This window comes from Tachyglossus aculeatus, chromosome 20, assembly GCF_015852505.1.
Source record: "Tachyglossus aculeatus isolate mTacAcu1 chromosome 20, mTacAcu1.pri, whole genome shotgun sequence".
Taxonomy (NCBI): domain Eukaryota; kingdom Metazoa; phylum Chordata; class Mammalia; order Monotremata; family Tachyglossidae; genus Tachyglossus; species Tachyglossus aculeatus.
Genome location: NC_052085.1, coordinates 648,485 through 675,521, shown reverse-complemented (window position 1 = coordinate 675,521; position 27,037 = coordinate 648,485). Strand labels below are relative to the sequence as shown.

General features: G+C 48.3%; 3 protein-coding genes across 5 annotated transcripts; 1 reads left to right on the top strand and 2 right to left on the bottom strand.

Annotated features, from left to right (window-relative positions):
- Window positions 1–1,272: 1,272 nt before the first annotated feature.
- On the bottom strand, window positions 1,273–5,493 carry MRPL57 (mitochondrial ribosomal protein L57). 2 transcript variants are annotated; one of them, XM_038761913.1, is made up of 2 exons: window positions 5,380–5,493; window positions 1,273–1,713 (listed from the first exon to the last, which is right to left on the bottom strand). In XM_038761913.1, exon 2 carries the CDS (start codon window positions 1,709–1,711, stop codon window positions 1,397–1,399), a length of 315 nt encoding a protein of 104 aa, XP_038617841.1. In that variant the 5' UTR covers window positions 1,712–1,713; window positions 5,380–5,493; the 3' UTR covers window positions 1,273–1,396. The 2 variants fall into 2 exon arrangements, with proteins under 2 accessions (XP_038617841.1, XP_038617842.1); XM_038761914.1 differs by having other exon boundaries at window positions 1,273–1,736; window positions 5,381–5,462.
- On the top strand, window positions 5,354–26,885 carry SKA3 (spindle and kinetochore associated complex subunit 3). 2 transcript variants are annotated; one of them, XM_038761910.1, is made up of 9 exons: window positions 5,354–5,499; window positions 7,174–7,238; window positions 8,166–8,331; window positions 9,016–9,433; window positions 10,935–11,065; window positions 11,223–11,407; window positions 12,700–12,906; window positions 13,117–13,238; window positions 26,747–26,885. In XM_038761910.1, the coding sequence occupies exons 1-9, from the start codon at window positions 5,397–5,399 to the stop codon at window positions 26,853–26,855; spliced, it is 1,506 nt and encodes a 501-aa protein (XP_038617838.1). In that variant the 5' UTR covers window positions 5,354–5,396; the 3' UTR covers window positions 26,856–26,885. The 2 variants fall into 2 exon arrangements, with proteins under 2 accessions (XP_038617838.1, XP_038617839.1); XM_038761911.1 differs by lacking the exon at window positions 26,747–26,885 and adding an exon at window positions 13,559–13,812.
- On the bottom strand, window positions 14,678–21,349 carry SAP18 (Sin3A associated protein 18). Its single transcript, XM_038761912.1, has 4 exons — window positions 21,211–21,349; window positions 18,387–18,496; window positions 16,524–16,646; window positions 14,678–15,112 (listed from the first exon to the last, which is right to left on the bottom strand). The coding sequence occupies exons 1-4, from the start codon at window positions 21,280–21,282 to the stop codon at window positions 14,956–14,958; spliced, it is 462 nt and encodes a 153-aa protein (XP_038617840.1). The 5' UTR covers window positions 21,283–21,349; the 3' UTR covers window positions 14,678–14,955.
- Window positions 26,886–27,037: the final 152 nt, after the last annotated feature.

Here is a 27,037-nt window from a genome sequence, read left to right as displayed (position 1 = left end):
TCTATCCCAGTGCTTAGAACAGTGCTGGGCACATAGTAAGCGCTTAACAAAAGCCATCATTATTATTATTATTACTTAGCTTCTCTGTGCCTCAGTTACCTCATCTGGAAAATGGGGATTAAGCCTGTGAGCCCCATGTGGGACAACCTGATCACCTTGCATCTATCCCAGTGCTTAGAACAGTGCTGGGCCCATAGTAAGCGCTTAACAAAAGCCATCATTATTATTATTATTATTACTTAGCTTCTCTGTGCCTCAGTTACCTCATCTGGAAAATGGGGATTAAGCCTGTGAGCCCCATGTGGCACAACCTGATCACCTTGTATCTACCCCAGTGCTTAGAACAGTGCTTGGCACATAGTAAGCGCTTAACAAAAGCCATCATTATTATTATACTTATCTTCTCTGTGCCTCAGTTACCTCACCTGGAAAATGGGGATTAAGCCTGTGAGTCCCATGTGGCTTAGAACAGTGCTTGGCACATAGTAAGCGCGTGGCTCAGTGGAAAGAGCCCGAGCTTTGGAGCCAGAGGTCAGGGGTTCAAATCCCGGCTCTGTCCACAGTCAGTTGTGTGACTGGGCAAGTCACTTCGCCTCTCTGTGCCTCAGTTCCCTCATCTGTAAAACGGGGATCAAGACTGTGAACCCCCCGTGGGACAACCTGATCACCTTGTAACGTCCCCAGCGCTTAGAACAGTGCTTTGCACTTATTAAGCGCTTAAAAAATACCATCATTATTATTAAATTTATTTATTTACTTTACTTGTACCTATCTATTCTATTTATTTTATTTTGTTAATATGTTTGGCTTTGTTCTCTGTCTCCCCCTTCTAGACTGTGAGCCCACTGTTGGGTAGGGACCGTCTCTATATGTTGCCAACTGGGACTTCCCAAATGCTCAGTACAGTGCTCTGCACATAGTAAGCGCTCAATAAATACGATTGATGATGATGATGATGATGTGAGCCCACTGTTGGGTAGGGACTGTCTCTAGATGTTGCCCACTTGGACTTCCCAAGCGCTTAGTACAGTGCTCTGCACGCAGTAAGCGCTCAATAAATACGATTGATTATCATTCATTCATTCAGTCACATTTATTGAGCGCTTACTGTGTGCAGAGCACCGTACTAAGCGCTTGGGAAGTCCCAGCTGGCAACATAGAGAGACGGTCCCTACCCAACAGCGGGCTTCACCGTCCAGAGTACCAAATATACCAGCATTATTACTATTCCCGTTGGACGCCGAGCGCTCAATAAATAGCCTTCCCCTTGGGTCGGAGCGAAGAGGATGCCCCGAAGGGCGGTTTACGGCTTTATTGAACGTTTCCGTCCGAGCAGTCCCCGGGGTTCCCGAGGGTCCGGCCCCGCGGGCGCCAACGTGGAGCGCAGCGTGTCGGCTCAGGAGCCGGTCCACTTCTTGGTGACGTTGAGGTGGTCGAGCTGGTCGGCGACGAAGCGGTGCGGGGGGAACTTGGCGGCCTTGGCGGCCTTGAGGGCCTCGAAGGCCTCCCGCTTGCGGGCGGCGGCGTGGCCGTGCTCCTGCTCGCGGCTCATGTAGGGCCGGCCCAGCCAGTACTCGTTCTCCGCCTCCATCTCCAGCCGCCGCACCAGCCGCTGCTTCATGCCGGCGCTCACGAACCGCGGCCGCCGGTGCTTGCCGATCCACTGCTTCCCGGGGATCCGGTTGTGGCGCAGGATGGCGGACAGGAACATGGCTGCGGGCGCCCGGGCCCGATCAATAAAGACGAATCAATCAATCAATCAATCAATTGTATTTATTGAGCGCTTACTGTGTGCAGAGCACCGTGCTAAGCGCTTGGGAAGTCCAAGTTGGCAACACAGAGAGACGGTCCCTACCCAACAGTGGGCTCACAGTTGAGAAGGGGGAGACAGAGAACAAAACCAAACAGTGCTCTGCACACAGTAAGCACTCAATAAATGCGATTGAATGAACGAATAAATGTGATTGATGATGATGATGATGAATGATAATCAATCGTATTTATTGAGCGTTTACTGTGTGCAGAGCACCGTACTAAGCGCTTGGGAAGTCCAAGTTGGCAACACAGAGAGACGGTCCCTACCCAACAGTGGGCTCACAGGCTAGAAGGGGGAGAGACACCCTCAGACCCGCACAGAGACCCTCTCAGACCCACCGAGAGTGACTTAATCATCAGTCGTATTTATTGAGCGCTTACTATGTGCAGAGCACTGTACTAAGCGCTTTAATTTATCCAATCGCCACGTTTGGCAATAATAATAATAATAATAATGATGGCATTTATTAAGCGCTTACTATGGGCAAAGCACTGTACTAAGCACTTGGGAAGTCCAAGTTGGCAACATATAGAGACGGTCCCTACCCAACAGTGGGCTCACAGGCTAGAAGGGGGAGACAGAGAACAAAACCAAACATATTAACAAAATAAAATAAATAGAATAGATATGTACAAGTTAGAGTAATAAATACGTACAAATATATACATATGTACAGGTGCCGTGGGGAAGGGAAGGAGGTAAGGCTGGGGGGTGGAGGGGGAGGAGGGGGAGAGGAAGGAGGGGGCTCAGTCTGGGAAGGCCTCCCGGAGGAGGTGAGCTCTCAGTAGAGTCAGAGGTCATGGGTTCAAATCCCAGCTCCGCCAATTGTCAGCTGTGTGACTTTGGGCAAGTCACTTAACTTCTCTGGGCCTCAGTTACTTCATCTGTAAAATGGGGATTAAAACTGTGAGCCCCCCGTGGGACAACCTGATAACCTTGTTACCTCCCCAGTGCTTTGCATACAGTAAGTGCTTAACAAATACCATTATTATTATTATTATTATAATAAATACGATTCAATGAATTCCCTTCAGGGCCCTACTGAGAGCTCAACTCCTCCAGGAGGCCTTCCCAGACTGAGCCCCCTCCTTCCTCTCCTCACAGCACCTGTATATATCTTTGTATGTATTTATTACTCTTTATTTTATTTGTACATCTTTACTCTAATTATTTTATTTTGTTAATATGTTTTGTTTTGTTGTCTGTCTCCCCCTTCTAGACTGTGAGCCCACTGTTGGGTAGGGACTCTATATGTTGCCAACTTGTACTTTCCAAGTGCTTAGTACAGTGCTGTGCACACAGTAAGCACTCAGCGTGGCTCAGTGGAAAGAGCCCGGGCTTTGAAGTCAGAGGTCATGGGTTCAAATCCCGGCTCCGCCAACTGTCAGCTGTGTGACTTTGGGCAACTCACTTCCCTTCTCTGTGCCTCAGTTACCTCATCTGTAAAATGGGGATTAAGACTGTGAGCCCACCGTGGGACAACCTGATCACCTTGTAACCTCCCTAAGCGCTTATGTTGCCAACTTGTACTTCCCAAGCGCTTAGTACAGTGCTCTGCACACAGTAAGTGCTCAATAAATACGATTGATTGATTGATTAGAACAGTGCTTTGCACATAGTAAGCGCTTAATAAATGCCATTATTATTATTATTATTCTCTGGGCCTCAGTTCCCTCATCTGTAAACTGGGGATGAAGACTGTGAGCCCCGCGGGGGACAACTTCATCACCTTGTAACCTCCCCAGCGGTCACAACAGTGCTTGGCACATAGTAAGCACTTAACAAATGCCATTATTATTATTATTATGGGTTCGAATCCCGGCTCTGCCACTTGGCAGTCACACAGTAAGCGCTCAATAAATACGACTGATTAGAACAGTGCTTTGCACATAGTAAGCGCTTAATAAATGCCATTATTATTATTATTATTATTCTCTGGGCCTCAGTTCCCTCATCTGTAAACTGGGGATGAAGACTGTGAGCCCCCCGGGGGACAACTTCATCACCTTGTAACCTCCCTGGCGCTTACAACAGTGCTTGGCACATAGTAGGTGCTTAATAAATGAGAAAGAAAGAAAGAAGGAAAGAAAGAAAGAAAGAAAGAAAGAAAGAAAGAAAGAAAGAAAGAAAGAAAGAAAGAAAGAAAGAAAGAAAAAAGAAAGGAAGGAAAGAAAGAAAAAAGGAAAAGAAAGAAAAAAGGAAAGGAAGGAAGGAAGGAAGAAAGGAAGAAAGAAAGGAAAAGAAAGGAAGGAATGAAGAAAAAGAAAGAAAGAAAGAAAAGAAAGAAAGAAGAAAAGGAAGGAAAGGAAGGAAAGAAAGGAAGGAAAGAAAAAGAAAGGAAGGAAGAAAGGAAGGAAGGAAGGAAGAAAGAAAGAAAAAGGAAGGAAAGAAAGGAAGGAAAGGAAGGAAGGAAAGAAAAAGAAAGAAAAAGAGAGAAGGAAAGAAAGAAAGAAAGAAAAAGAAAGAAAGAAGGAAAGAAAGAAAAGGAAGGAAAGAAAGGAAGGAGAGGAAGGAAGGAAAGAAAAAGAAAGGAAGAAAGAAAATGGAAGGAAAGAAAAGAAGGAAAGGAAGGAAAGAAAAAGAAAGAAAAAGAGAGAAGGGAAGAAAGAAAGAAAGAAAGAAAGAAAGAAAGAAGAAAGGGAAAGAAAGGAAGGAAGGAAGAAAAAGAAAGAAAGGAAAGAGAAAGAAAGAAAAGAAAGAAAGAAAGAAAGAAAGAAAGAAGAAAAGGAAGGAAAGGAAGGAAAGAAAGGAAGGAAAGGAAGGAAGGAAAGAAAAAGAAAGGAAGGAAGAAAGGAAGGAAGGAAGAAAGAAAGAAAGAAAAAGGAAGGAAAGAAAGGAAGGAAAGGAAGGAAGGAAAGAAAAAGAAAGAAAAAGAGAGAAGGAAAGAAAGAAAGAAAGAAAAAGAAAGAAAGAAGGAAAGAAAGAAAAGGAAGGAAAGAAAGGAAGGAGAGGAAGGAAGGAAAGAAAAAGAAAGGAAGAAAGAAAATGGAAGGAAAGAAAAGAAGGAAAGGAAGGAAAGAAAAAGAAAGAAAAAGAGAGAAGGGAAGAAAGAAAGAAAGAAAGAAAGAAGAAAGGGAAAGAAAGGAAGGAAGAAAAAGAAAGGAAAGAGAAAGAAAGAAAAGAAAGAAAGAAAGAAAGAAAGAAAGAAAGAAAGAAAGAAGGAAAGGAAGGAAGGAAAGAAAAGAAAGAAAGAAAAGAAAGGAAGGAAAGAAAAAGAGAGAGAGAATGAATGAATGAATGAATGAATGAATGAATGAATGAATGAATGAATGAATGAATGAATGAATGAATGAATGAATGAATGAATGAATGAATGAATGAAGAGCCCGTCGCGCGCACTCAGTCGTCGCGGCTCCCCCCCCCCCCGCAAACCAGCGCGCGCCCCAACGGTCGGAGCGGCGGGCCTCGCGCGAGCAGGCCAAAATCTCGCGAGGCTTCGTTCCTCTGGAACCAATAAAAGGCCCCGCGGCCGGCCATTCAAACCGGTCGCGGTGGAGGCCGCCAGGGTCGTCCCTCGCGGGGCTCCCTGCTCCTGGCCGGCCCGGCCCAGCCCACCTACTCACCGGCCCCGTCCTGGGAAATGGACGTGATCGGAAGCTTTTACGGGAAACTGCGCGCCCTCGGCCTCACCCTGGAGAGGGAGACGGCCCGGCTGGAGCGGGCGCTCGGCGGCCACGACGCGGGTGAGGGGGCGGGCGAAGGGAAGAAGGGGAAGGGGAAGGGGAAGGGGAAGGGGTGGGGCCTCAGCCCCGGGGGGAGGGCTCTCATCTATCAATCAATCAATCGTCTTTATCGAGCACTTACTGTGCGCAGAGCACTGGACTAAGCGCTTGGGAAGTCCAAGTTGGCAACATAGAGAGACGGTCCCTACCCAACAGTGGGCTCACAGTCTAGAAGGGGGAGACAGACAACAAAACCAAACATACTAACAAAATAAAATAAATAGAATAGATATGTACAGGTAAAATCAGTCAATAAATAGAGTAATAAATATGTACAAACATATCTACATATATACAGGTGCTGTGGGGAAGGGAAGGAGGTAAGATGGGGATGAGGGGGAGAGCGCTTCCTGTGTGCAGAGCACTGGACTAAGCGCTTGGGAAGTCCAAGTTGGCAACATATAGAGCCGGTCCCTACCCAACAGTGGGCGCACAGTCTAGAAGGGGGAGGCAGACAACAAAACCAAACATATTAACAAAGTAAAATAAATACAATCCATCAATCAAAAGTATTTATTGAGCGCTTACTGTGTGCAGAGCACTGGACTAAGCGCTTGGAAAGTCCAAGTTGGCAACATAGAGAGACAGTCCCTACCCAACAGTGGGCTCACAGTCTAGAAGGGGGAGGCAGACAACAAAACCAAACATATTAACAAAGTAAAATAAATACAATCCATCAATCAATCGTATTTATTGAGCGCTTACTGTGTGCAGAGCACTGGACTAAGCGCTTGGGAAGTCCAAGTTGGCAACAGAGAGAGACGGTCCCTACCCAACCGCAGGCTCACAGTCTAGAAGGGGGAGACAGAGAACAAAACCAAACATATTAACAAAATAAAATAAATGCAGTAGATATGTACAAGCAAAATAGAGTAATAAATACGTACAAACATATATGCAGGTCCGATGGTAAAATGATGAAATTTTTTAAGCACTTACCATGTGCAAAGCGCTGTTTTAAGCTCTGGGGAGGTTACAAGGTGATCAGGTTGTCCCACGGGGGGCTCCCAGTCCCCATTTTCCAGAGGAGGACACTGAGGTACAGAGAAGTGAAGTGACCATGAGGTGGAAGCGGGATTCGAACCCATGACCTCTGACTCCAAATAATAATAATAATGGCGTAATTGAATAATAATTGACTTCTCAATTATAATTAAAGGAATAATTGACTTCCCAACCCATACAGTTCTCTAGACTGTAACCTTGTTGTGGTCAGGGAATGTCTGCCAATCCTGTGTTCCCTCCCAAGCACTTAATACAGTGTGCTGTGCTTAGTGAGTGCTCAATACGATGGATTCTTGAGGAAAAATGACAGACAAAAGTCTTCACCCCTTTTGTATGCTCTGATGTATTTTTGACAGGAGGGTTTTCTTTTCGGGGAAGGGGCTCTTTTGGTAGAATGTATCTACCAACTGTGTTATATTAATGCTCCCAAGCACTTAAGTACAGTGTTAAGTATAGTACAGTAAGCACTCAATAAATATGACTAATTTTTTTCCTTTTTTTTAAAAAAAGTGTTCCCAAGACTCTATATATTAAAAATATAAAATAGATATATTTTGTTGTGACTTTTTTCCTTCTGCCTCCTCCCTGACTTTCCTGAACTGTTTTCCATCCCCAACATCTGCAATGAAGACTTCGAGGAGGAATCTCCAATGAGACTTTTGCACGACATGCATTCAGAAGTCAGAGCCTTAAAGGTAACAGTGTGTTTTCTCACCTATGGCATGGACTTTATCCAAACGTAGAGTTGTCCTCAGCTTTTGAAACATTTTGCCAAGCCTGATTTTTTTTTTTTAATTTATTCCCAGAAGCAGGTATATTATACAAGTATTCAATAAACCCTTATTGACTAACTGATGTTCTATATGAAGCGAGCAGTTTGAGGTTCCTCTTGGTTCACTATAAAATCAGAATTAACAGTTGAGCAGAAATAAGCCATCATAAAATAGTAATGATAACATCTAGCCTTTGTGTTTTTATTTTTCCAAAGTGCTCTCACTTCAGGTGTTTAATTTCATCCATTCACTACTCCTCAGATGGGAAAAGTGATCACACGGAAAGTCGTTGGCAAAGTTAATCAATCATATTGTTTGAACACTTACTATGTGCAGAGCACTGTACTAAGCGCTTGGGAGAGTACAACACAACAGAATTAGCAGACATGTTCAATATAACGGACCCATTCCCTGCCCAGAATGAACTTAGTCTAGAGGGGGAGACAGACATTAATGTAAATAAATTATGGATATGTGCATAAGTGCTGTGGGGTTGAAGAGGGGGTGAATAAAGGGAGCAAATCAGGGTGACGCAGAAGGGACCGAGAGAAAACGAAATGAGGACAGGGAAGGCCTCTTGGAGGAAGTGTGCCTTCAATAAGGCTTTGAAGGTGGGGCGAGTTATCATCTGTCGAATATGAAGAGGGAGGGTGTTCCAGGACTGAGGATGGACATGGGTTAGAGGTCGATGGCCATATAGATGAAGTTGGGGCAAGAACCCAAAGCCTCTGCTCTTTCCCGTAGATCATGCTCAGCTAGTGTGTGCCGGTCAGTTTCACAAGCACAGTGGGCTATCTGGGTGCCGCCTTTATAGTTCTGTCACTAAACTGTGCACTTTCCCCCACTTAGGGTGATGTTCAAACTCTCCTGGAAAAAAGTCATTCCGAAAGACAAGGAAGTTATGATTTCATAAAGACCACAAAACTCCTAAGGCAGAGGAATACAATGGATATTGTGAAATTAAGGGAGTTATTCCAGAACTATGGATATAAGCCACCTGCTTCTGAAAACTCAGGTAACTTTGTGTCCATAAGCAGAGAGAAAAGACAGTTTGGGAAATCAGAACTTTTTGCCTCATCTTGTTCATCTTTTAGTGTGGGAATAAAATAAGTCTGTAAATAAAAGGCTATAAATTTACCTTAAGTGCGATGTTTCCATTTTTAAAAGAGCCCTCTGAAAGCCTTACGTGTCTTTACTCTCTGCTGGCAGCTTCAGCTTCTTACTTTCAGAAAAGGCCAAACCTGGGAGTCCGGACTGGGTTCTAATCCCAGCTCTGCCATTTGCCTTCTGTGTGACCTTGGGCAAGTCACATGACTTCTCTGGGCCTCAGTTTCCTCAACTGTAAAATGGCACTACGATACCTGTTCTCCCTCCTACTTAGACTGTGAGTCCCATGTGGGACTGAAAGTGCATTCAGCCGATCATGTATCTACCCCAGCACTTAGTACAGTGGTTGGCACAAGTACAATTTACCATTGTATTATTAGTAGTGTATCTTCCCCTTTTCCTAAGGCAGTGGGTTGCAGGAGTGAGTGGAAGGGATTGGACACCCTGCAATGAGAGGAGACACCTGAGCCACCTGACATCAGGGGGCAGGAACTACCTGGTATAAATCTGGCTGTCTTTCTCTCCCCCAAAACTTGCTTTCATTCTTCCATAAAATTCCACTTAGAGATTGGTTGTATTTGTCCTTGCCCAGGAAAAGAGGTTGCCGCTGATGCCCCTGGACCACCGGGGACTGGACCCGAATCAGAGGGAGTGGAAGACCCCCCGGGCTCTGCCACTGCTACCACCACACAGCCACTAGGTCCCACTGCTCCCGGGGATCCTGCCCGCTGCCCACAACTTTCTGACTTTGGACTTGGGCGCTATGTGCTTCCCAACGCATGGGACCGACATCCACAAGCCCAAAATCTGTACGACAGAAAGACCAGAATGGCCTCCCCGCCCTTCCAAGCATCTCCAGGTAGAGTCCTGAAAACACCAAAATGTGCCCTGAAGATGGACGATTGTGAGTGTATGACTCCTAAGCTGGAACACTTTGGGATTTCAGAGCACACCATGTGTTTGAATAACGATTACACGATGGTGCTTAAAAAGGCCGAGAAAACCAAAAGGTAAGAGACTCGGCTTTCACTAGATTCCCTCTCTTTCCTTTGGGCTGCGTTTCTTTGTAATGTTCCTATATCATGTACATTTCACATAGACAGCTGCTGCTGAAACATCTAAATTTAGGAAACAAATGTATGGATTTGGGGAAATCAGCTGTTTTGTAGCTTCCTAACTTGCCTCTTGTGGGGTTCTGCCGCTCCCTAAACCCAACTTTTTCTGGGGGAAGAATAGAGCATTCATCAAGAGCACGGCTCAGCTCTCCGCTCCCTCCTCCTTCCCGCCTCCTCTTGTGTGCCCCAGTTGTTAACAGGCTGTTACTAGTTGCAGACTTGCATTCCACCCTTGCTCGAACCAGGGTACAGAGCTGATGTGCAGGCATGTGACTGTTGTTGAACTTGGGGGTTTCTTTAGTTTGGGGATTTTTTTTTTTTTTGCTTGTTTATCCTTTTTGTGTTTTCTTTTTAGAACACCTAACTTTTAAAGTGAAATTGTCCTTTTGGCAGTCTTTGGGGAACTCTAGTCTGAGCCAGAGTAGTGTCTCTCTCCCCTTATCCGCTCTAGAGGGTCAAAAGTCGGATTCAATTCTGTCCTATGGCATTTCCTACAGAACCCCTGAGGACCACCCAACTGTCAACCCATCTGGGTGGGGCCCGGGTTGGGCCTCTGGGCCCTGATTAATGTAGGAGCTTGAGGGCCTGCAGCCCAGGACCTCAGGTTAAGGGGAAGCCTTGCAAACATAAATCTATGATTCTGTATAATATATAGAATATATTTACATATACCTCGGAGTAGATATTCTATATGAAAGGTATATTTAGTTTTGTGTTAGCCTCGATGCCAGAATTGGGAAAAGGATTTGTCCCCAGGGGCCCCACAAAATCTGATAACCACAGGGTAATTTGAGGTACTTTGAGCCTGTAGGTCTTCCCAGTGTGCCAGGCTGGTTTTGGGCCGTACAGTTGCCCCCTGGCTCGCACGGTCAGACCGGCACACTCTCCAAGAACAGACTCTGCCCCGAGGACACAAACTGAGACTGTCTAGAGGGAAAGTCTGACCTGTGAATGAATCCCAAATCCGGTTGTAGAGTGTGAGCTTCATGTCTCTTCTCAAAGGAAACAACTTCTTTCAAGAAGTTAGTTTGGTGCCATAGCATTAACTTGTTCCTTCATTTCTCCCTCGGGAAGAGGATGAGTTCCTTCTATGGCTTCTAGAGGGCCAGTTCAATCTTGGAGGAGTGGGTGTTGAAGACAGTGCCAACAGGAGAATCAGTAGCCCAGGGCTCTCAACTAATCTAGCTGTCCACACTGTTGGAGAGAAAACCTTACCCCAACCGCCCCCCACCCTAGCTCTGGCTTGGGGAGAACCTTCTGGGAGCATTATGAACTCGGTGTTTTATTTGTTTGTTTTGTTTTTTCTTCGGGTCCTGGGATAGAAAGGAGCGTACTTTTCTGTAGGAGCCTGCTGAATTTCCCCGGAGCCATTGAAAGCCTTCCCTATTCTTTGTAGCTTTTCTAAAGGAGGCCCTGGTGGACCGGAGAACAAAACGGCGGCTGCTGCTTCGGGGGCTGAGGTGATAGCCAGCAGCAGCGATGTCCCGACCGTCCCTGGCCCCGCCATCCAGGTGTTGGAAGAAAACAGTAAGTCACGATCATGATCTTTTTTTTTCTTTTTTTTTTTTAAAGAAAAGGATAAGAACCAAGAATTCTGGCCTATTTTGTTTAAAACTTGTTGTCCTAAGAACCTAGAAGGGAGTGTAGTTGATGCTGTGGCTTATTGGACCTGTGTCTATTCTAGATGCTGATGGAGCACATTCTCCTCTGGCGCCTGTATTCTGCACGCCTGGTATCAAAATTCCTTCTGTGAGCATTGATGTAATTGCATCAGATTTCCCCAAAGCGAAAGAATCGGGCTTCCCAAATTGTGCAGGAACACCACCACCTCCTGACTTTGAAACAACTTGCTTGAAAGAGGAATCTGAAGTAAGTGTCAGTCCGAACCAGCGCTTTTCACCAGCTACGTATCTCAAGGCAACAGTGGATGTCCGTCTCGCTATGCTGTGGAATCCTACGCGGGGGCAGGGACCATACCTTCTACCTCCGTCATGGGTCTCCAAGCTCCTATAACAGCACTCCATACACGGGAAGCATTCATCAAATGCCGTTAGTGACGGTAATCCATTAAAACATGGGCCTTGCTTGCTGATAGTTGCAATAACGAGTAGGAGAGTGGGCTCTTGTTTACAAACATCCTGGAAGTTTTGAAACAACCACTAGCGGTGTTCCATCGGGATCGTGAAATTGCAGGCGTGTTCCTACTGGCTTGGCGTTTGTTTATGCAGGAAAGTTGAGGGTTGAGAACCCTCGTAATTCTGGGAATGGAGTCCTAGCAAGCAAGGTGCTTTACGGGATAGGAAACGAGAATACTGAGAGTGGGAAAACTGTTAGCTTTATATTCCGGTTGCTTTCAAAACAACGAATTCCCTTTGAGGATCACTGCACGGGTCTGTGACTGCACAGATTAGTCTAGATAGGAGGGCTCCTTTGGGGAATAATTGCTGAAGTACTGACTTTATCTTGCTCAATAAATACCATTGATTGAACTGTTCCCAAAAGAACCTAGTATATGCTGAGGCATGTCCATGTCAGAATACAGTCAGTGGGTTCCAAAGCTCCTGAGAAGTTTGATTTCACCACCTGAGTGAGCGTTTGGAGGTTGGAGTCTGAGGGGTGTGGGATTTTTTTTTTCATGGATGGAAAGTACGGTGAGGTGGATTTGGGCAGAAAGGCCACAGTCAGGAGGTTTCTTGGGCTGTTGCTTGACTCTCCTAACGGTTGGATCCTTCTTGCCGCAAGGCAAGAAGTGGGTTACTCGGATGTCAGAAAGGGGCCACCGTGAATGCCCATAACCAACCTGCTGGTGTTTTGGTGGGGCAGAGGGAGGGTCTCCACCACCCAGCAGTGGGCCTGGACCCTGGAGTATTCGTCAGTCACGTAGGACTCGAGCATGGCAAATGGCCAGACAATCCTATCCCTGCTCAGCGCCGGGGCAGGGTCCTTCTCAGGCTGGTCCTACCTGGAAGGTTGCTGACAGCAGACATCTCTTGTTTTTGAGAAGCCCTCGGCCCGGTTGCGAGTGTCTCGCCGACTGGCGTGTCTGAAACCAGGGCCGTGTTTCCGGCTTGTGGTCACCCAGTTCTCCTGGGCTGAGGGTTAAGCTGGAAAGTCAAGCTGGTTCTGGGGTTTCTAACGTGGGTGTCCTCCTTGCTCTGCAGGGGAAGGTGACCCGGACCCCGTCTAAAACAGACATCTGGCCTAACAGTGTGTATTTGGGAAATCCCGCTTCGTTGGCTTTGCGATCCGACAGGTGTCTCGAGCAGGACAGAAAGTCCTCTCCGCCACCGATCACTGCCAGTGAGAACCTGCTGCTGAGCACACCCACGCCTCCTGAGATGACCACGATCCCAGACGACATCCTCCAGGTTGGGCTTCAGCCTCATCTTGTTCAGTGGGTGCCACTTCAGCTGTTTCATCAAACATCAGCGTTTCAACTGTTCCCAGTTTACCTTTTGGGGGACAGGGCCCCGGGGCTTAGTTAATTGTTCCAGCCAGCCCAGAGAAGCCTTCTGAGCCACCTCCTAACTTGAACTGCTAGCCCCACCTCTAACTTGTTTTTTTTTTTAACTTTATAGATTCTGTCCAGGTACAATCCAAACTTAGCCACTCCCGTGGCAATAAAAGCCACGCCCAGGACGGATGCTCTTTCCACTCTTAAGAGAGAGATCATGCAGCCTGGTTACAACAAAGAAAACCGGTAAGAGTAAGTGGAACCCAGGTATTCGACAGTCCCGGGCTATGGGCTATTAGGGAATGGGCCGGAAATGGGACCAGCTTCAGCGATGTTGGCATTTAAAAACTCTATTTACCAAACTCTTGACTGCTTCATAACAGCTCAATTATACATTCCATCTCTAAATGAATAGTGTTGAACAATCTGCTGGGTGATTCAAGCGGTGGAGAATCAATCGCCTGCCTTCTTTCGTAGTCTTAAAAGGGTTAGTTAAGCTCCTGCTGGCACTCTGGGGCACTAAGGAAACCCTTCATGTCTTCAGTTCTGCTCTGGTTTGATTGCAGGAGTTACTACTGATCCATTCCTTCCAGGAGGAGCAGGGCCGGATTTCCCATTCAGAAGTCCTTCCCCAGAATTAGCGAGTTGATGTCATCATTGCAGGGAGGGTGATGGGGTGTGCTCATCGTGGTGCCGGGACTCTTTTTAACACCCTTTCATCTGAATCAGAAACCACCTTGTTAGTGTTTCTCCTTCTTTGGAAGAGAGTGTCAACAGGATATAATGTTGGTCGAAGGATTAAATTTAGCTGGAAATTCCATTTTTTGTAGAGTTCTACTTCCACGTCAGCCAGATTCAGTTGGTTCAAGTGTCTCCCTATTTCATGTCGCTTCCTGATGTGCTCTCCTAGCTGCATACAACGCACAAGCATTGTGGTTATTTCACCCTCCAACCCCTATCAAGATGGTTGTGGGCCAAGTGGAAGTGCAGATCATATGCTGGTGAATTCTTTGCCCAAAAATCAGATTAGGCACAGTCTGTTGGTTGGAACTTGGTACATCTGAAAGTCCAGGCATGCTGGGTGTAGACAGAATTTGCCAAGTGTACTGAACTTCCTTCTGTGTTGTCAGCACACTGGACCTGCTGAGCAAAGGAGTAGCAGGCCCCGTTGGGCCTGCCCCACCAGTTGTAGGGGGCTAGATAAAGTGGGACGTAAGGTAACGAACTGTCTAGTGACACAGTGGGAGCTCCAGAGCCATCATCCTTGTTCTGGAAACCACTCTCCCAGACCCTTGAAGAGTTATGAAAGGCAGCAGGGAAGGAAGAATAAAATGTTGGCTTTTATACTTTATGGCTAAAGGGAGCTGTTAAGTCACTGGAGGAAGGTGAGAGGGTAGATGTAAACCTTTCCCATTTCTCCCAAGGGAAGGCACACTGCCCACTCTGCTGTTCATTCTCTAAGTGTCCCACAGCAGCACAAAGGGCTCTTTAGACCCCCTGCTTTCCTCCTTAGTTCAAGAAGCAGACCTCATCCCTTGGCTTTATGATGGATGGTGAGAGGTGGTTATGCAAGGCCACCTTCAAGACAAGTGTGGAGTCAATTGCCAACTCTGGGCTGAAGAGTTTGAAAACTTGGACTTGACAAACATGAACTTATACACGGATTTTAACAAAACCATTTCAGATAGAATGATTAAGAGCACTTTTATGTTCAGGACTTACAAAAAGGACATGGAGAAGCATGGATCCCCTTCATCATCTTAGTTCTCTTACCTAGGCAACCCAGCCATATCTAGAGTTACCCAAGTTTCAAAATGGAGGCAATACAATTTAATTTTTAAAGGAGCTTCCACGCTTAATGATAAGAAGCAGAGCTGATTTCACACAGGCTATTTTGGGGTGGTGGGGGGGGGTAGTTGGGGGGACTCGGATGGAAAACAAGGGAAGGAAAAATATAAACAGTTTAATAAGGTCTCATGCGCCCCGAGGGGGGCGGGGCGCGATTGGGAGGCGTGATTGCTATGTCCAAGTAGTCGCCGATCTGGAACTTCTGTGACTGCAGTGTCATGGAATCATCCGTCCCCTTCCTGCCTGACATGGTGCTGCCAATCTCTTTCACTCTGCAGGGATGAGAAAGGCAAAGAGATCCTCGGGTTGATTTATAAAATAGCAGACAGGTTCAAGGGTCCCAGTCCAATCAACAGAATTTGTTGAGACCTTATCTCTAACCCTCTGGAGATATTAAGTGCCTTGCACACAGTAAGCGCTTAATAAACGATTGAATGAGATGAGACAATGTTAGGCAAGAATTCAGGGAAGGTCTCCTGGAGACATGATTTCAGAAAATCCTCCAATCAAATCAGTCAATCGTATTTGAGTGCTTAATGCATGCACAGCACTTTAATAAGCACTTGGGAGAGTACAGTACAACAGAGCTTTCAGTCTAGAAGGAAAAAGTGATGTGGAGCAAATATCAAGTGCTTAAAAAGGGTACAGCTCCAGGTACCTAGGTGATACAGAAGGGAGCGAGAGGAGAAAAACTGAGGGCCTACTTGGAGGAGATATGATTAAAACTTTGAAGGTGGGGAGAGTGATAGTCTGTCATATGGGAGGGAGTTTGAAGACGGGGCAAGGGGTGAGATAAATGGGATCGAGGAACAGTAATAGGTTGGCGTTGACGGAGTGAAGTGTGTGGGCTGCAGTAGGAAGTCAGTAAGGTAAGATAGGATGCGGTAAGCTGACAGTGCTTTAAAACCAAGGGTAAGGAGTTTGAGCAACCATTGGAGGTTCTTGAGGAGTGTGAAATGATACGAACTTAAGTTTTTCAGAAAAATGATCGAGGCAGTAGAGTGAAGTACAGCTCTAGGTGGAGAGGATAAGATAATCATTGGTTGTGTGCAAAGAGTGGAGAAATGTGCGTGATACAATGTTGTAGGAAAATCTTTGCCGTGGAGTAAAATAAGAAGTGGAGAGGGGAAAGATTGGGGGCAGGAAGTTCTGGAAGAAGCTGAAGTAGTAACTTAGACAAAATATCACAAGTGCCTGACTCGGGACAGTTGCAGTTTGGAAGAAGAGGATGGAAAGGAAAAATTAATAGGATTTAGTGACAGACTGAATTTGAGGATCCAAAGAGAAAGGAGTCAAGGATAATGCCACCGTTTCAGGCTTGAGAGATAAGGAGGCCAGTGGTGTTATCAACTGTGAAGATACGGGAAGTTGCCATGCGTAGGAGGAAGCAATCCTCTCTCCCTCACCTCTGAACTTCACAACTCCAGCTCTAACCCACCTCCTTCTGCAGGTCCCCTCAGGTTCACCCCCCCACCCCCACCCAAATTCAGCTGCCTCCTCCTCCTCCTCCTCGAGCATCCACTCAGCCATCCATACTGGGGTCATTTTTTGGACCCCATACATAGTCCCCATCCAATTTAAGTTACAGTACATATTTTGTCTCATTTCCTCTTGCAGAACCATATCTGCAAAGACACCACAGCTCTGTGGTGCCCCTGCAGGGTGTCTTCACAGATAACTCACCGGTAGCCAGGTCTTTTGAGATCTGTAAAGACGATTGCAAAGTTGAAGTGTGTGCCTTTCTTGCGAGCTTCTGGATAGACCTCTTTCACCAAACTGGTCAGTTCTTTAAGGGTTGCATCCATCCTGGTGGGGAAAAAGAGGGAAGGAACGTCCATTCCAAATGGAGTACAATACTAAAGCAATGTGCCTTGCTCCTGGTACACTCCCTCTAGCACACAATGCTACTCTACCCACTGTAGGAGATCAGCATGCACCACTGCCTGTTCGTTCAATCGTATTTATGATAATAATAATTGTGGTATTTGTTAAGTGCTTACTATGTGCCAGGCACTGATCTAAGTGCTGGGGTGGATGCAAGGTAATCAGGTTGGACAGAGTCCCTGTCCCACAAGAGGTTCACACTCTTAATCCCCATTTTCCAGATGAGGTAACTGAGGCACAGTGAAGTTAAGTGACTTGCCCAAAATCAAACAGCAGACAAGCGGTGGAGTCGGGATCAGAGCCCACAGCCTCTGATTCTCATGCCCGTGCTCCTGCCACGAGGCCATGCTGCTTCCCGAACTCTACTAAGCTCTTTGGAGAGTGCAGGATAAGAGACCCATTCCTGCCCACAACGAGCTCACAGTCTGGCGGGGAGGACAGACATTAATATAGATAAATTACAGATAGATATCTACAAATGTGCTGTGGGGATGGGAGGGAGGTTTCATTCATTCAATTGTATTAAGCGCTTACTGTGTGCACAGCTCTGTACTAAGCGCTTGGGAAGTGCAAATCGGCAACATATAGAGATGGTCCCTACCCAACAATGGGCTCACAGTCTAGACGGGGGAGATAGACAACAAAACAAGTAGACAGGTGTTGATACTATCAGAATAGTTATAACAATATACACATTAACAGAGTAATAAGTATACACAAACATACACTAGTTCTGTGGGGAGGGGGGAAGGAGAGGAAAAAGGGAGGTTTAGTCTGGGAAGGCCTCCTGGAGGAGGTGAGCTCTCAGCAGGGCTTTGAAGGGAGGAAGCGAGCTAGTTTGGCAGATGTGTGGAGGGAAGGCATTCCAGGCCAAGGAGAGGACGACGGTGGGACAGGCGAGAACGAGGTACAGTAAGAAGGTGAGCGGCGGCAGAGGAGCGGAGGGTGCGGGCTGGACCGGAGAAGAACAGAAGGGAGGGGAGGTAGGTGGGGTCGAGGGGATGGAAAGCCTTGAAGCCGAAAGTGAGGAGTTTTTGCTTGATTCGAAGGTTAACAGGCAACCACTGGAGATTTTTGAGGAGGGGAGTAACATAATAATAATAATGATGGCATCTATTAAGCGCTTACTATGTGCAAAGCACTGTTCTAAGCGCTGAGGAGGTTACAAGGTGATCAGGTTGTCCCACAGGGGGCTCACAGTCTTCATCCCCATTTTACAGATGAGGAAATGAAGTGACTTGCCCAAAGTCACACAGCGGACAATTGGCAGGGCCGGGATTTGAACCCATGACCTCTGACTCCAAAGCCCGGGCTCTATCCACTGAGCCACACTGCTCCTCTACCACGCCCGGGGCGCTTCTGTAGAAAGATAATCCGGGCAGCAGACTGAAGCGGGGAGAGACAGGAGGATGGGAGGTCAGAAAGGATGAATGAAGGGGCAAGGGAGAGCGGCGCAGAAGAGAGTGGGGGAAGGAGAGTTGCTGACTTGTACTTCCCAAGCGCTTAGTACAGTGCTCTGCACACAATAAGCGCTCGTTAAGTATGACCGAACGAATGAGAAGGGGGCTTAGTCAGGGAAGGCTTCTTGGAAGAGGGGTTCGGCCTCCAGAAACGGGGGCCAAAGTCTCCGGCTGGGTGGTGGGGGGGGTCGGGGTCGCTCACCAGGTGTAGATCTGCAGCTCGCTGGACGGCACGTTCCCGCGCGAGAACTCGTCCATCCGGTGGTGCCGCCCGTTGTTGGTGGTGAAAACCCGCAGCAGCAGCGGGCACGTCTGCGGAATCAATCAATCAATCAATTGTATTTACTGAGCGCTTCCTGTGTGCACAGTATCTTGTTAGTGTGTTTGGTTTTGTCCTCTGTCTCCCCCTTTTAGACTGTGAGCCCACTGTTGGGTAGGGACTGTCTCTATGAGTTGCCAACTTGTACTTCCCAAGCGCTTAGTCCAGTGCTCTGCACATAGTAAGCGCTCAATAAATATGATTGATGATGATGATGATGATGTTGGGTAGGGACTGTCTCTATATGTTGCCAATTTGTACTTCCCAAGCGCTTAGTCCAGTGCTCTGCACATAGTAAGCGCTCAATAAATACGATTGATGATGATGATGCACAGCACCGTACTAGGCGCTTGGGAAGTACAAGCTGGCAACATATGGAGCCGGTCCCTACCCAACAGCGGGCTCACAGTCTAGAAGGGGGGGGGGGGGGCAGAGAACAAAACCAAACACACTAACAAAATAAAATAAATAGAATAGATAGGTACAAGTAAAATAAATAGAGTAATAAATCTGTACAAACGTATATACAGGGGCTGTGGGGAAGGGAAGGAGGTAAGATGGGGGGGATAGACTGTGAGCCCACTGTTGGGTAGGGACTGTCTCTATATCATCATCATCATCAATCGTATTTATTGAGCGCTTACTATGTGCAGAGCACTGTACTAAGCGCTTGGGAAGTACAAACTGGCAACATCTAGAGACAGTCCCTACCCAACAGTGGGCTCACAGTCCAAAAGGGGGAGCAAGGCCTTCAAGGCCCTGCTGAGAGCTCACCTCCTCCAGGAGGCCTTCCCAGACTGAGCCCCTTCTTTCCTCTCCCCCTCGTCCCCCTCTCCATCCCCCCGTCTTACCTCCTTCCCTTCCCCACAGCACCTGTATATATGTATATATGGTTGTACATATTTATTACTCTATTTATTTATTTATTTATTTTGCTTGTACATTTCTATCCTATTTGTTTTATTTTGTTGGTATGTTTGGTTCTGTTCTCTGTCTCCCCCTTTTAGACCGTGAGCCCACTGCTGGGTAGGGACTGTCTCTATATGTTGCCAGTTTGTACTCCCCAAGCGCTTAGTACAGTGCTCTGCCCACAGTAAGCGCTCAATAAATACGATCGATTGATTTGGTTTTGTTCTCCATCTCCCCCTTCTAGACCGTGAGCCCACTGCTGGGTAGGGACCGTCTCTATATGCTGCCAGCTTGTACTCCCCAAGTGCTTAGTACAGTGCTCTGCACACAGTAAGCGCTCAGTAAATATGATTGATTGATAGACGAAATGGGAGAGAGGCTGGATATATGTACATATGTTTGTACATATTTATTACTCTATTTATTTTACTTGTACCTATCTATTTTATTTTGTTAGTGTGTTTGGTTTTGTTCTCCGTCTCCCCCTTTTAGACTGTGAGCCCACTGTTGGGTGGGGACCGTCTCTATGTGTTGCCAGTCTGTACTTCCCAAGCGCTTGGTACAGTGCTCTGCACATAGTAAGCGCTCAATAAATACGATTGATGATTGATTGATTGAGACAGGGAACAAAACCAAACATACTAACAAAATAAAATAAATAGAACAGATACGTACAAATAAAATAAAGAGTAAAAAATCCGTACAAACATATATACATAAACGTTGCCAACTTGGACTTCCCAAGCGCCTAGTACGGTGCTCCGCACGCAGTAAGCGCTCAATAAATACGATTGATTGATTGAGACAGGGAACAAAACCAAACATACGAACAAAATAAACAGAATAGATACGTACCAATAAAATAAAGAGTAAAAAATACGTACAAACATCTATACATAAACGTTGCCAACTTGGACTTCCCAAGCGCCTAGTACGGTGCTCCGCACACAGGAAGCGCTCAATAAATACGATTGATTGATTGAGACAGGGAACAAAACCAAACATACGAACAAAATAAACAGAATAGATACGTACAAATAAAATAAAGAGTAAAAAATACGTACAAACATATATACATAAATGTTGCCAACTTGGACTTCCCAAGCGCCTAGTACGGTGCTCCGCACACAGGAAGCGCTCAATAAATACGACGATTGATTGATTGAGACAGGGAACAAAACCAAACATACGAACAAAATAAAATAAATAGAACAGATACGTACCAATAAAATAAAGAGTAAAAAATACGTACAAACATATATACATAAACGTTGCCAACTTGGACTTCCCAAGCGCCTAGTACGGTGCTCCGCACACAGGAAGCGCTCAATAAATACGATTGATTGAGACAGGGAACAAAACCAAACATACGAACAAAATAAACAGAATAGATACGTACAAATAAAATAAAGAGTAAAAAATACGTACAAACATCTATACATAAACGTTGCCAACTTGGACTTCCCAAGCGCCTAGTACGGTGCTCCGCACGCAGGAAGCGCTCAATAAATACGACGATTGATTGATTGAGACAGGGAACAAAACCATACGAACAAAATAAAATAAATAGAACAGATACGTACCAATAAAATAAAGAGTAAAAAATACGTACAAACATCTATACATAAACGTTGCCAACTTGGACTCCCCAAGCGCCTAGTACGGTGCTCCGCACACAGGAAGCGCTCAATAAATACGATTGATTGATTGGCGAGGGGGACGAGGGGGAGAAGTGGGAAGGCCCCCCGGAGGAGGTGAGGTCGGAGTAGGGTCCGGGCCGGGCCGGGCCGGGCCTTACCTTCTCCCGATCGATGGGCTTCTCGGGCTCCTTCTTGATCTCCTCCTGGGTGACGCGCGACTCCACGGCCATCTTCCCCCCTCCGGCCTCCGAGCCGCTCGCCGTGACCTCCGACCCCGGCAACGGCGCCCGCGGCTGTGGCGGCTGTGGCGGCCAAGGCGGCCGCGGCGGCGGCGGCGAGCATGAGCGGCGCGCTTCTCGCGAGGCCGGGCGCGAGCGCCGAGAGCCGCGCGGGGCGGGGGCGCCTGCGCACTGAGACGACGGGAGGATTCTAGAGCGCGCGCGGGGGGCGGGGGGGCAGGCGTGCGCATGCGCGCCGCCCTCGCGCGCTCCCTCTCGCGGCCCTCGCTGAGGGGAAGCGGGGCGGATCCCCTCATCATCAGTCGTATTGATTGAGCGCTTACTATGCGCAGAGCACTGTACTGAGCGCCTGGGAAGTACAAATGGGCAGCATAGAGAGACAGTCCCTACCCAACCAGTGGGCTCACAGCCCCTTGACAGTCCGCTGCCCCCCTGCTCTTTCCCCGGGGACTAAGAGCTCCAGCCACCCCCCGGGGCCGCCCTTCTCTCCACACTCCTGCGTTCCTCGTCAGGACCGCCCCTCCCCTTCGCCCCCTCCTCCCCTGAGGAAAGTTGTCATCCACCGCCCTCCTTGTGAAACCCTGAGGCGCCTCACGTCGAGCGAGAGGCTAACACCCTTTCCTGAGGCGCCTCACGTCGAGCGAGAGGCTTCCACCCCTTTCCTGAGGCGCCTCACGTCGAGCGAGAGGCTAACACCCTTCCCTGAGGTGCCTCACGTCCAGAGAAAGGCTTCCACCCCTTCCTGAGGCGCCTCACGTCGAGCGAGAGGCTTCCACCCTTTCCTGGGGCGCCTCACGTCGAGCGAGAGGCTTCCACCCTTTCCTGGGGTGCCTCGCGTCGAGCGAGAGCCGTCACCCCTTCCTAAGGCGCCTCACATCGAGCAAGAGGCTTCCGCCCCTTCCTGAGGCGCCTCACGTCGAGTGAGAGGCTTCCACCCCTTTCCTGGGGCGCCTCACGTCGAGCGAGAGGCTTCCACCCTTCCCTGAGGCACCTCATGTCGAGAGAGAGGCTTCCACCCCTTCCTAAGGTGCCTCACGTCGAGCGAGAGGCTTCCACCGTTCTTGAGGCGCCTCACGTCGAGCGAGAGGCTTCCACCCTTCCCTGGGGCGCCTCACGTTGAGCGGGAGGCTTCTGCCCCTTCCTGAGGCGCCTCACTTCGAGCGAGAGGCTTCCGCCTTTTCCTGGTGCGCCTCACGTCGAGCAAGAGGCTAACATCCTTTCCTGAGGCGCCTCACGTCGAGCGAGAGGCTTCCACCCCTTTCCTGAGGCGCCTCACGTCGAGCGACAGGCTAACACCCTTTCCTGAGGCGCCTCACGTCGAGAGAGAGGCTTCCACCCCTTTCCTGGGGCGCCCCACGTCCAGAGAGAGGCCTCTGCCCCTTCCTGAGGCGCCTCACGTCGAGCGAGAGGCTTCCGCCTTTTCCTGGTGAGCCTCATGTCGAGTGAGAGGCTAACACCCTTTCCTGAGGCACCTCATGTCGAGCGAGAGGCTTCCATCCTTTCCTGAGGCACCTCACGTCGAGCGAGAGGCTTCTGCCCTTTCCTGGGGCGCCTCACTTCGAGTGAGAGGCTTCCACCCTTCCCTGAGGTGCCTCACGTCCAGAGAGAGGCTTCCACCCCTTCCTAAGGCGCCTCACGTCGAGCGAGAGGCTTCCACCCTTCCCTGAGGTGCCTCACATCCAGAGAGAGGCTTCCACCCCTTCCTGAGGCACCTCTCGTCGAGCGAGAGGCTTCTGCCCTTTCCTGGGGCGCCTCACGTCGAGCGAGAGGCTTCCACCCTTTTCTGGGGCGCCTCACGTCAAGTAAGAGTCTTCCACCCCTTGATAAGGCGCCTCACGTCGAGCGAGAGGCTTCCGCCCCTTCCTAAGGCACCTCACGTCGAGCGAGATGCTTCCGCCCTTTCCTGGAGCGCCTCACTTCGAGCGAGAGGCTTCCGCCCTTTCCTGGGGCACCTCAAGTAGAGCGAGAGGCTTCTGCCCTTTCCTGGGGTGCCTCAAGTATAGCGAAAGGCTTCCGCCCTTTCCTGGGGTGCCTCAAGTATAGCGAGAGGCTTCCGCCCTTTCCTGGGGTGCCTCGCGTCGAGGGAGAGGCTTCCGTCCCTTCCTGAGGCGCCTCACGTCGAGCGAGAGGCTTCCGCCTTCTCCTGGTGCGCCTCACTTCGAGCAAGAGGCTTCCACCCTTTCCTGAGGCGCCTCACTTCGAGCGAGAGGCTTCCACCCTTTCCTGAGGCACCTCACGTCGAGCGAGAGGCTTCCACCCCTTCCTAAGGCACCTCACGTCGAGCGAGAGGCTTCCACCCCTTTCCTGGGCCGCCTCACTTCGAGTGAGAGGCTTCCACCCCTTTCCTGGGGCGCCTCACTTCGAGCAAGAGGCTTCCACCCTTCCCTGAGGTGCCTCACGTCCAGAGAGAGGCTTCCACCCCTTCCTGAGGCGCCTCTCATTGAGCGAGAGGCTTCTGCCCTTTCCTGGGGCGCCTCACGTCGAGCAAGAGGCTTCCACCCTTTCCTGGGGTGCCTCACGTCGAGCAAGAGGCTTCCACCCCTTCCTAAGGCGCCTCACGTCGAGCGAGAGGCTTCCACCCTTCTTGAGGCGCCTCACGTCGAGCGAGAGGCTTCCACCCCTTCCTAAGGTGCCTCACGTCGAGCAAGAGACTTCCGCCCCTTCCTGAGGCGCCTCACGTCGAGCGAGAGGCTTCTGCCCTTTCCTGGGGTGCCTCACGTCGAGGGAGAGGCTTCCGCCCCTTCCTGAGGCGCCTCACGTCGAGCGAGAGGCTTCCACCCCTTCCTGGGGCGCTGCCCCTGCAGCGAGGGGGCCGCAGCCGCCGCCAGCGCCCTCCTCAATCCCTGGGCCCGGGAGTCGGGGGAAGGCGGGGAAATGGGGACCCTTTTAGAAGAGAATTTGAACAAAGCCGGTTGTCTGGCCGGCCGCTGAAAGGCCACACTTGGAGCTCCTTCAGCCGCTTGGTACAGAGGCAACACAGCCAAGGCCTCCAAAATGAGGCGGCCCGGGAGAGGATGGTCATGGACTTGGGAAAATAACCGTCCAGCTGCCGTCGATGTCTCAACCCCGGGGCCCATGTTGGAAAGGCTTTATCAAAGGTATTAGTCTTTAAGTCCTACTTTTTCCCCTCCCGTCCCTCGAGGCACCTTCCCTCTGTCGACTGCATTCAGGGAACAGCTAAAGAACCTCCAGATGACAGTCCTTTTCAGTGGAATCTGCCTTTAATAACAATAATGATGGCATTTGTTAAGTGCTTACTATGTGCAAAGTACTCCTCTAAGCGCTAGGGAGGTTACAAGGTGATCAGGTTGTCCCCCGTGGGGCTCGCAGTCTTAATCCCCATTTTACAGATGAGGTAACAGGCACAGAGAAGTTAAGTGACTTGCCCAAAGTCACACAGCGGACAATTGGCAGAGCTGGGATTTGAACCCATGACCTCTGACTCACAAGCGCGTGCTCTTAACATTGAGCCACGCTGCTTCTCTGTTTTACTAGGAGTCTTTCCCTAGTTTTCTCCCAAGTTAATGGGCCCGTTGTTGGGTAGGGACCGTCTCTAAATGTTGCCGACTTGTACTTCCCAAGTAGTTAGTACAGTGCTCTGCACACAGTAAGCGCTCAATAAATACGATTGAATGAACGAATAGACTGTTAAAGCAGCCCTTTATTCCTTAAATCGAGGAGTTTTTGCCTCCCCCGTTCCCCATTTGACTTTCTAGACTGTGAGCCCACTGTTGGGTAGGGACCGTCTCTGTACGTTGCCAACTTGTACTTCCCAAGCGCTTAGTACAGTGCTCTGCACACAGTAAGCGCTCAATAAATACGATTGATAATTGTGGTACTTGTTAGGCACTTACCTTGTGCTAAGTGCTATACTGAACGCAAGATAATCAGGTCAGGTGCATTGCTTGCTCCACGTGGGCCTCACGGTCTGTAAGGTATATAAGTGCTGGCAACCTAAATATTACTTGTGCTGTGTTGTACTTCTTACAGGGGTTTTACACTCAGTTAAATGCAGTATAGGTATCATGACATACGTGGGAAATACAGGAAGTGGTCCAGAGCCATTAACTAAAGGATGAGTGGGTAATTGCTCAGTTTTTAAAAATTATATTTGTTAAGCTCCTACTCTGTGCCAGGCACTGTACTAGGCGCCAGGGTAGATATAATCTAATCAGGTTGGACAGAGTCATTATCCCACCCGGAACACACAGTATCAATCCCCAGTTTTCAGGTGAAGTAACAGGCACCGAGAAGTCAAGTGACTTGCCCAGGGTCACCCAGCAGGCAAACGATGGATCCGGGGTTAGAACCCAGGTCCTTCCGATTCCCAGGCCCGTGCTCTATCCACAAGACCACGCTGCTTCTTGGTGCAGTACTGTCTACTAGAGAAGCAGTGTGGCTCAGTGGAAAGAACCATGGGCTTGGGAGTCAGAGGTCATGGGTTCTAATTCCGGCTCCTCCACTGGTCACCTGTGCGATTTGGAGCAAGTCACTTAATTTATCTGTGCCTCTTCATCTGTAAAATGGGGATTAAGACTGAGCCCCACGTGGGACAACCTGATTACCATGTATCCCCCCCAGTGCTTAGAACAGTGCTTGGCACATAGGAAGCGCTTAACAAATGCAATCATCATTATTATTATTAGACCCCAGGAGATAAAGAATCATCAAGTGTCACATTCCTGCCTACTAGGAATTTGCACACAGAAGTAAAAATATTTACAAACTAGAGTAGTAAAAATATATAAATTGGACAGGTAGTGCATACGTAAGGGCTAAGGAGAATGTAAATACAGTCATAAATGCTGGAGTTGATGGAAAAGATGATATGCCTCAGGGTCCTGGGAAATGGATCAGGGAAAGCTTGTTTGAGGAGGTGGGATTTTAATAGGGATTTGACTGAGGGCAAAGTGGTTGGCTGTTCGACGTGGGGTGGTAAGGAGTTCAAAGCCTGGGGAACAGTGTGAGTGAAGGGGTGGAGGCAGAAGAATCAAAAGTAAGGTAGGCTTAGGAGTGGGGCAGTAAGTGTGCCGAGGAAAGCGGATAAGTGAGTGAGGTAGAGCTACTTAAAGTGAATTAGTCAAGCAGTGTCTCTAATTTGTTTTCAGTCACTGATCAAGAACACCAAAACAAAAATGCTGAGATTCACACTCATTTCCGGGACAGGATTGTCAATCCTGCTAACCTTTGGTTCCTCACTCACTTGTGAACCCACTGTGCACTGATTTGTCATTTAGCTGTGAACACACTGTCCATCTTCCAACCTCTTTAAAGTCTGACTCATGCCTCTTAACGCTCCTAAATGCAATCTATACTGAAATGAAGGGCGTTTTCTCAGTTCATTAAATTCAACAGTGTGTGAAAGCACTTGTTTTGAGGGGTTTTGCAGATTATCAAGGCATTGCAATTAGTCAGTGAAACCCAGTTTGCTGATCTTTTGACATTTCATTTTTAGAAGAATCCATCGATGGACGAGACTAAGACTTAACCACGTGAGTTTTGAGGCAGAAAAAATGGTGAGTAGTTTGCCGAAGACCAGGATAAAAGCTGAAATTCGGCAGTAATCCTTTGGATGGCTGAAATCATAGTAAAAAATTAATAGACCTTGAATTCCTTTCATCAGAAATTCTTAGCACTTAATTGGAAGCTCTCAAGGTAAAGCTGAAAATGGAGATTTTGTTGTGGCAAAAAGTTAATTAAAAAAATGGAATTTTCAAGAGAAAAATCAATCTGACCAGAATTTTTT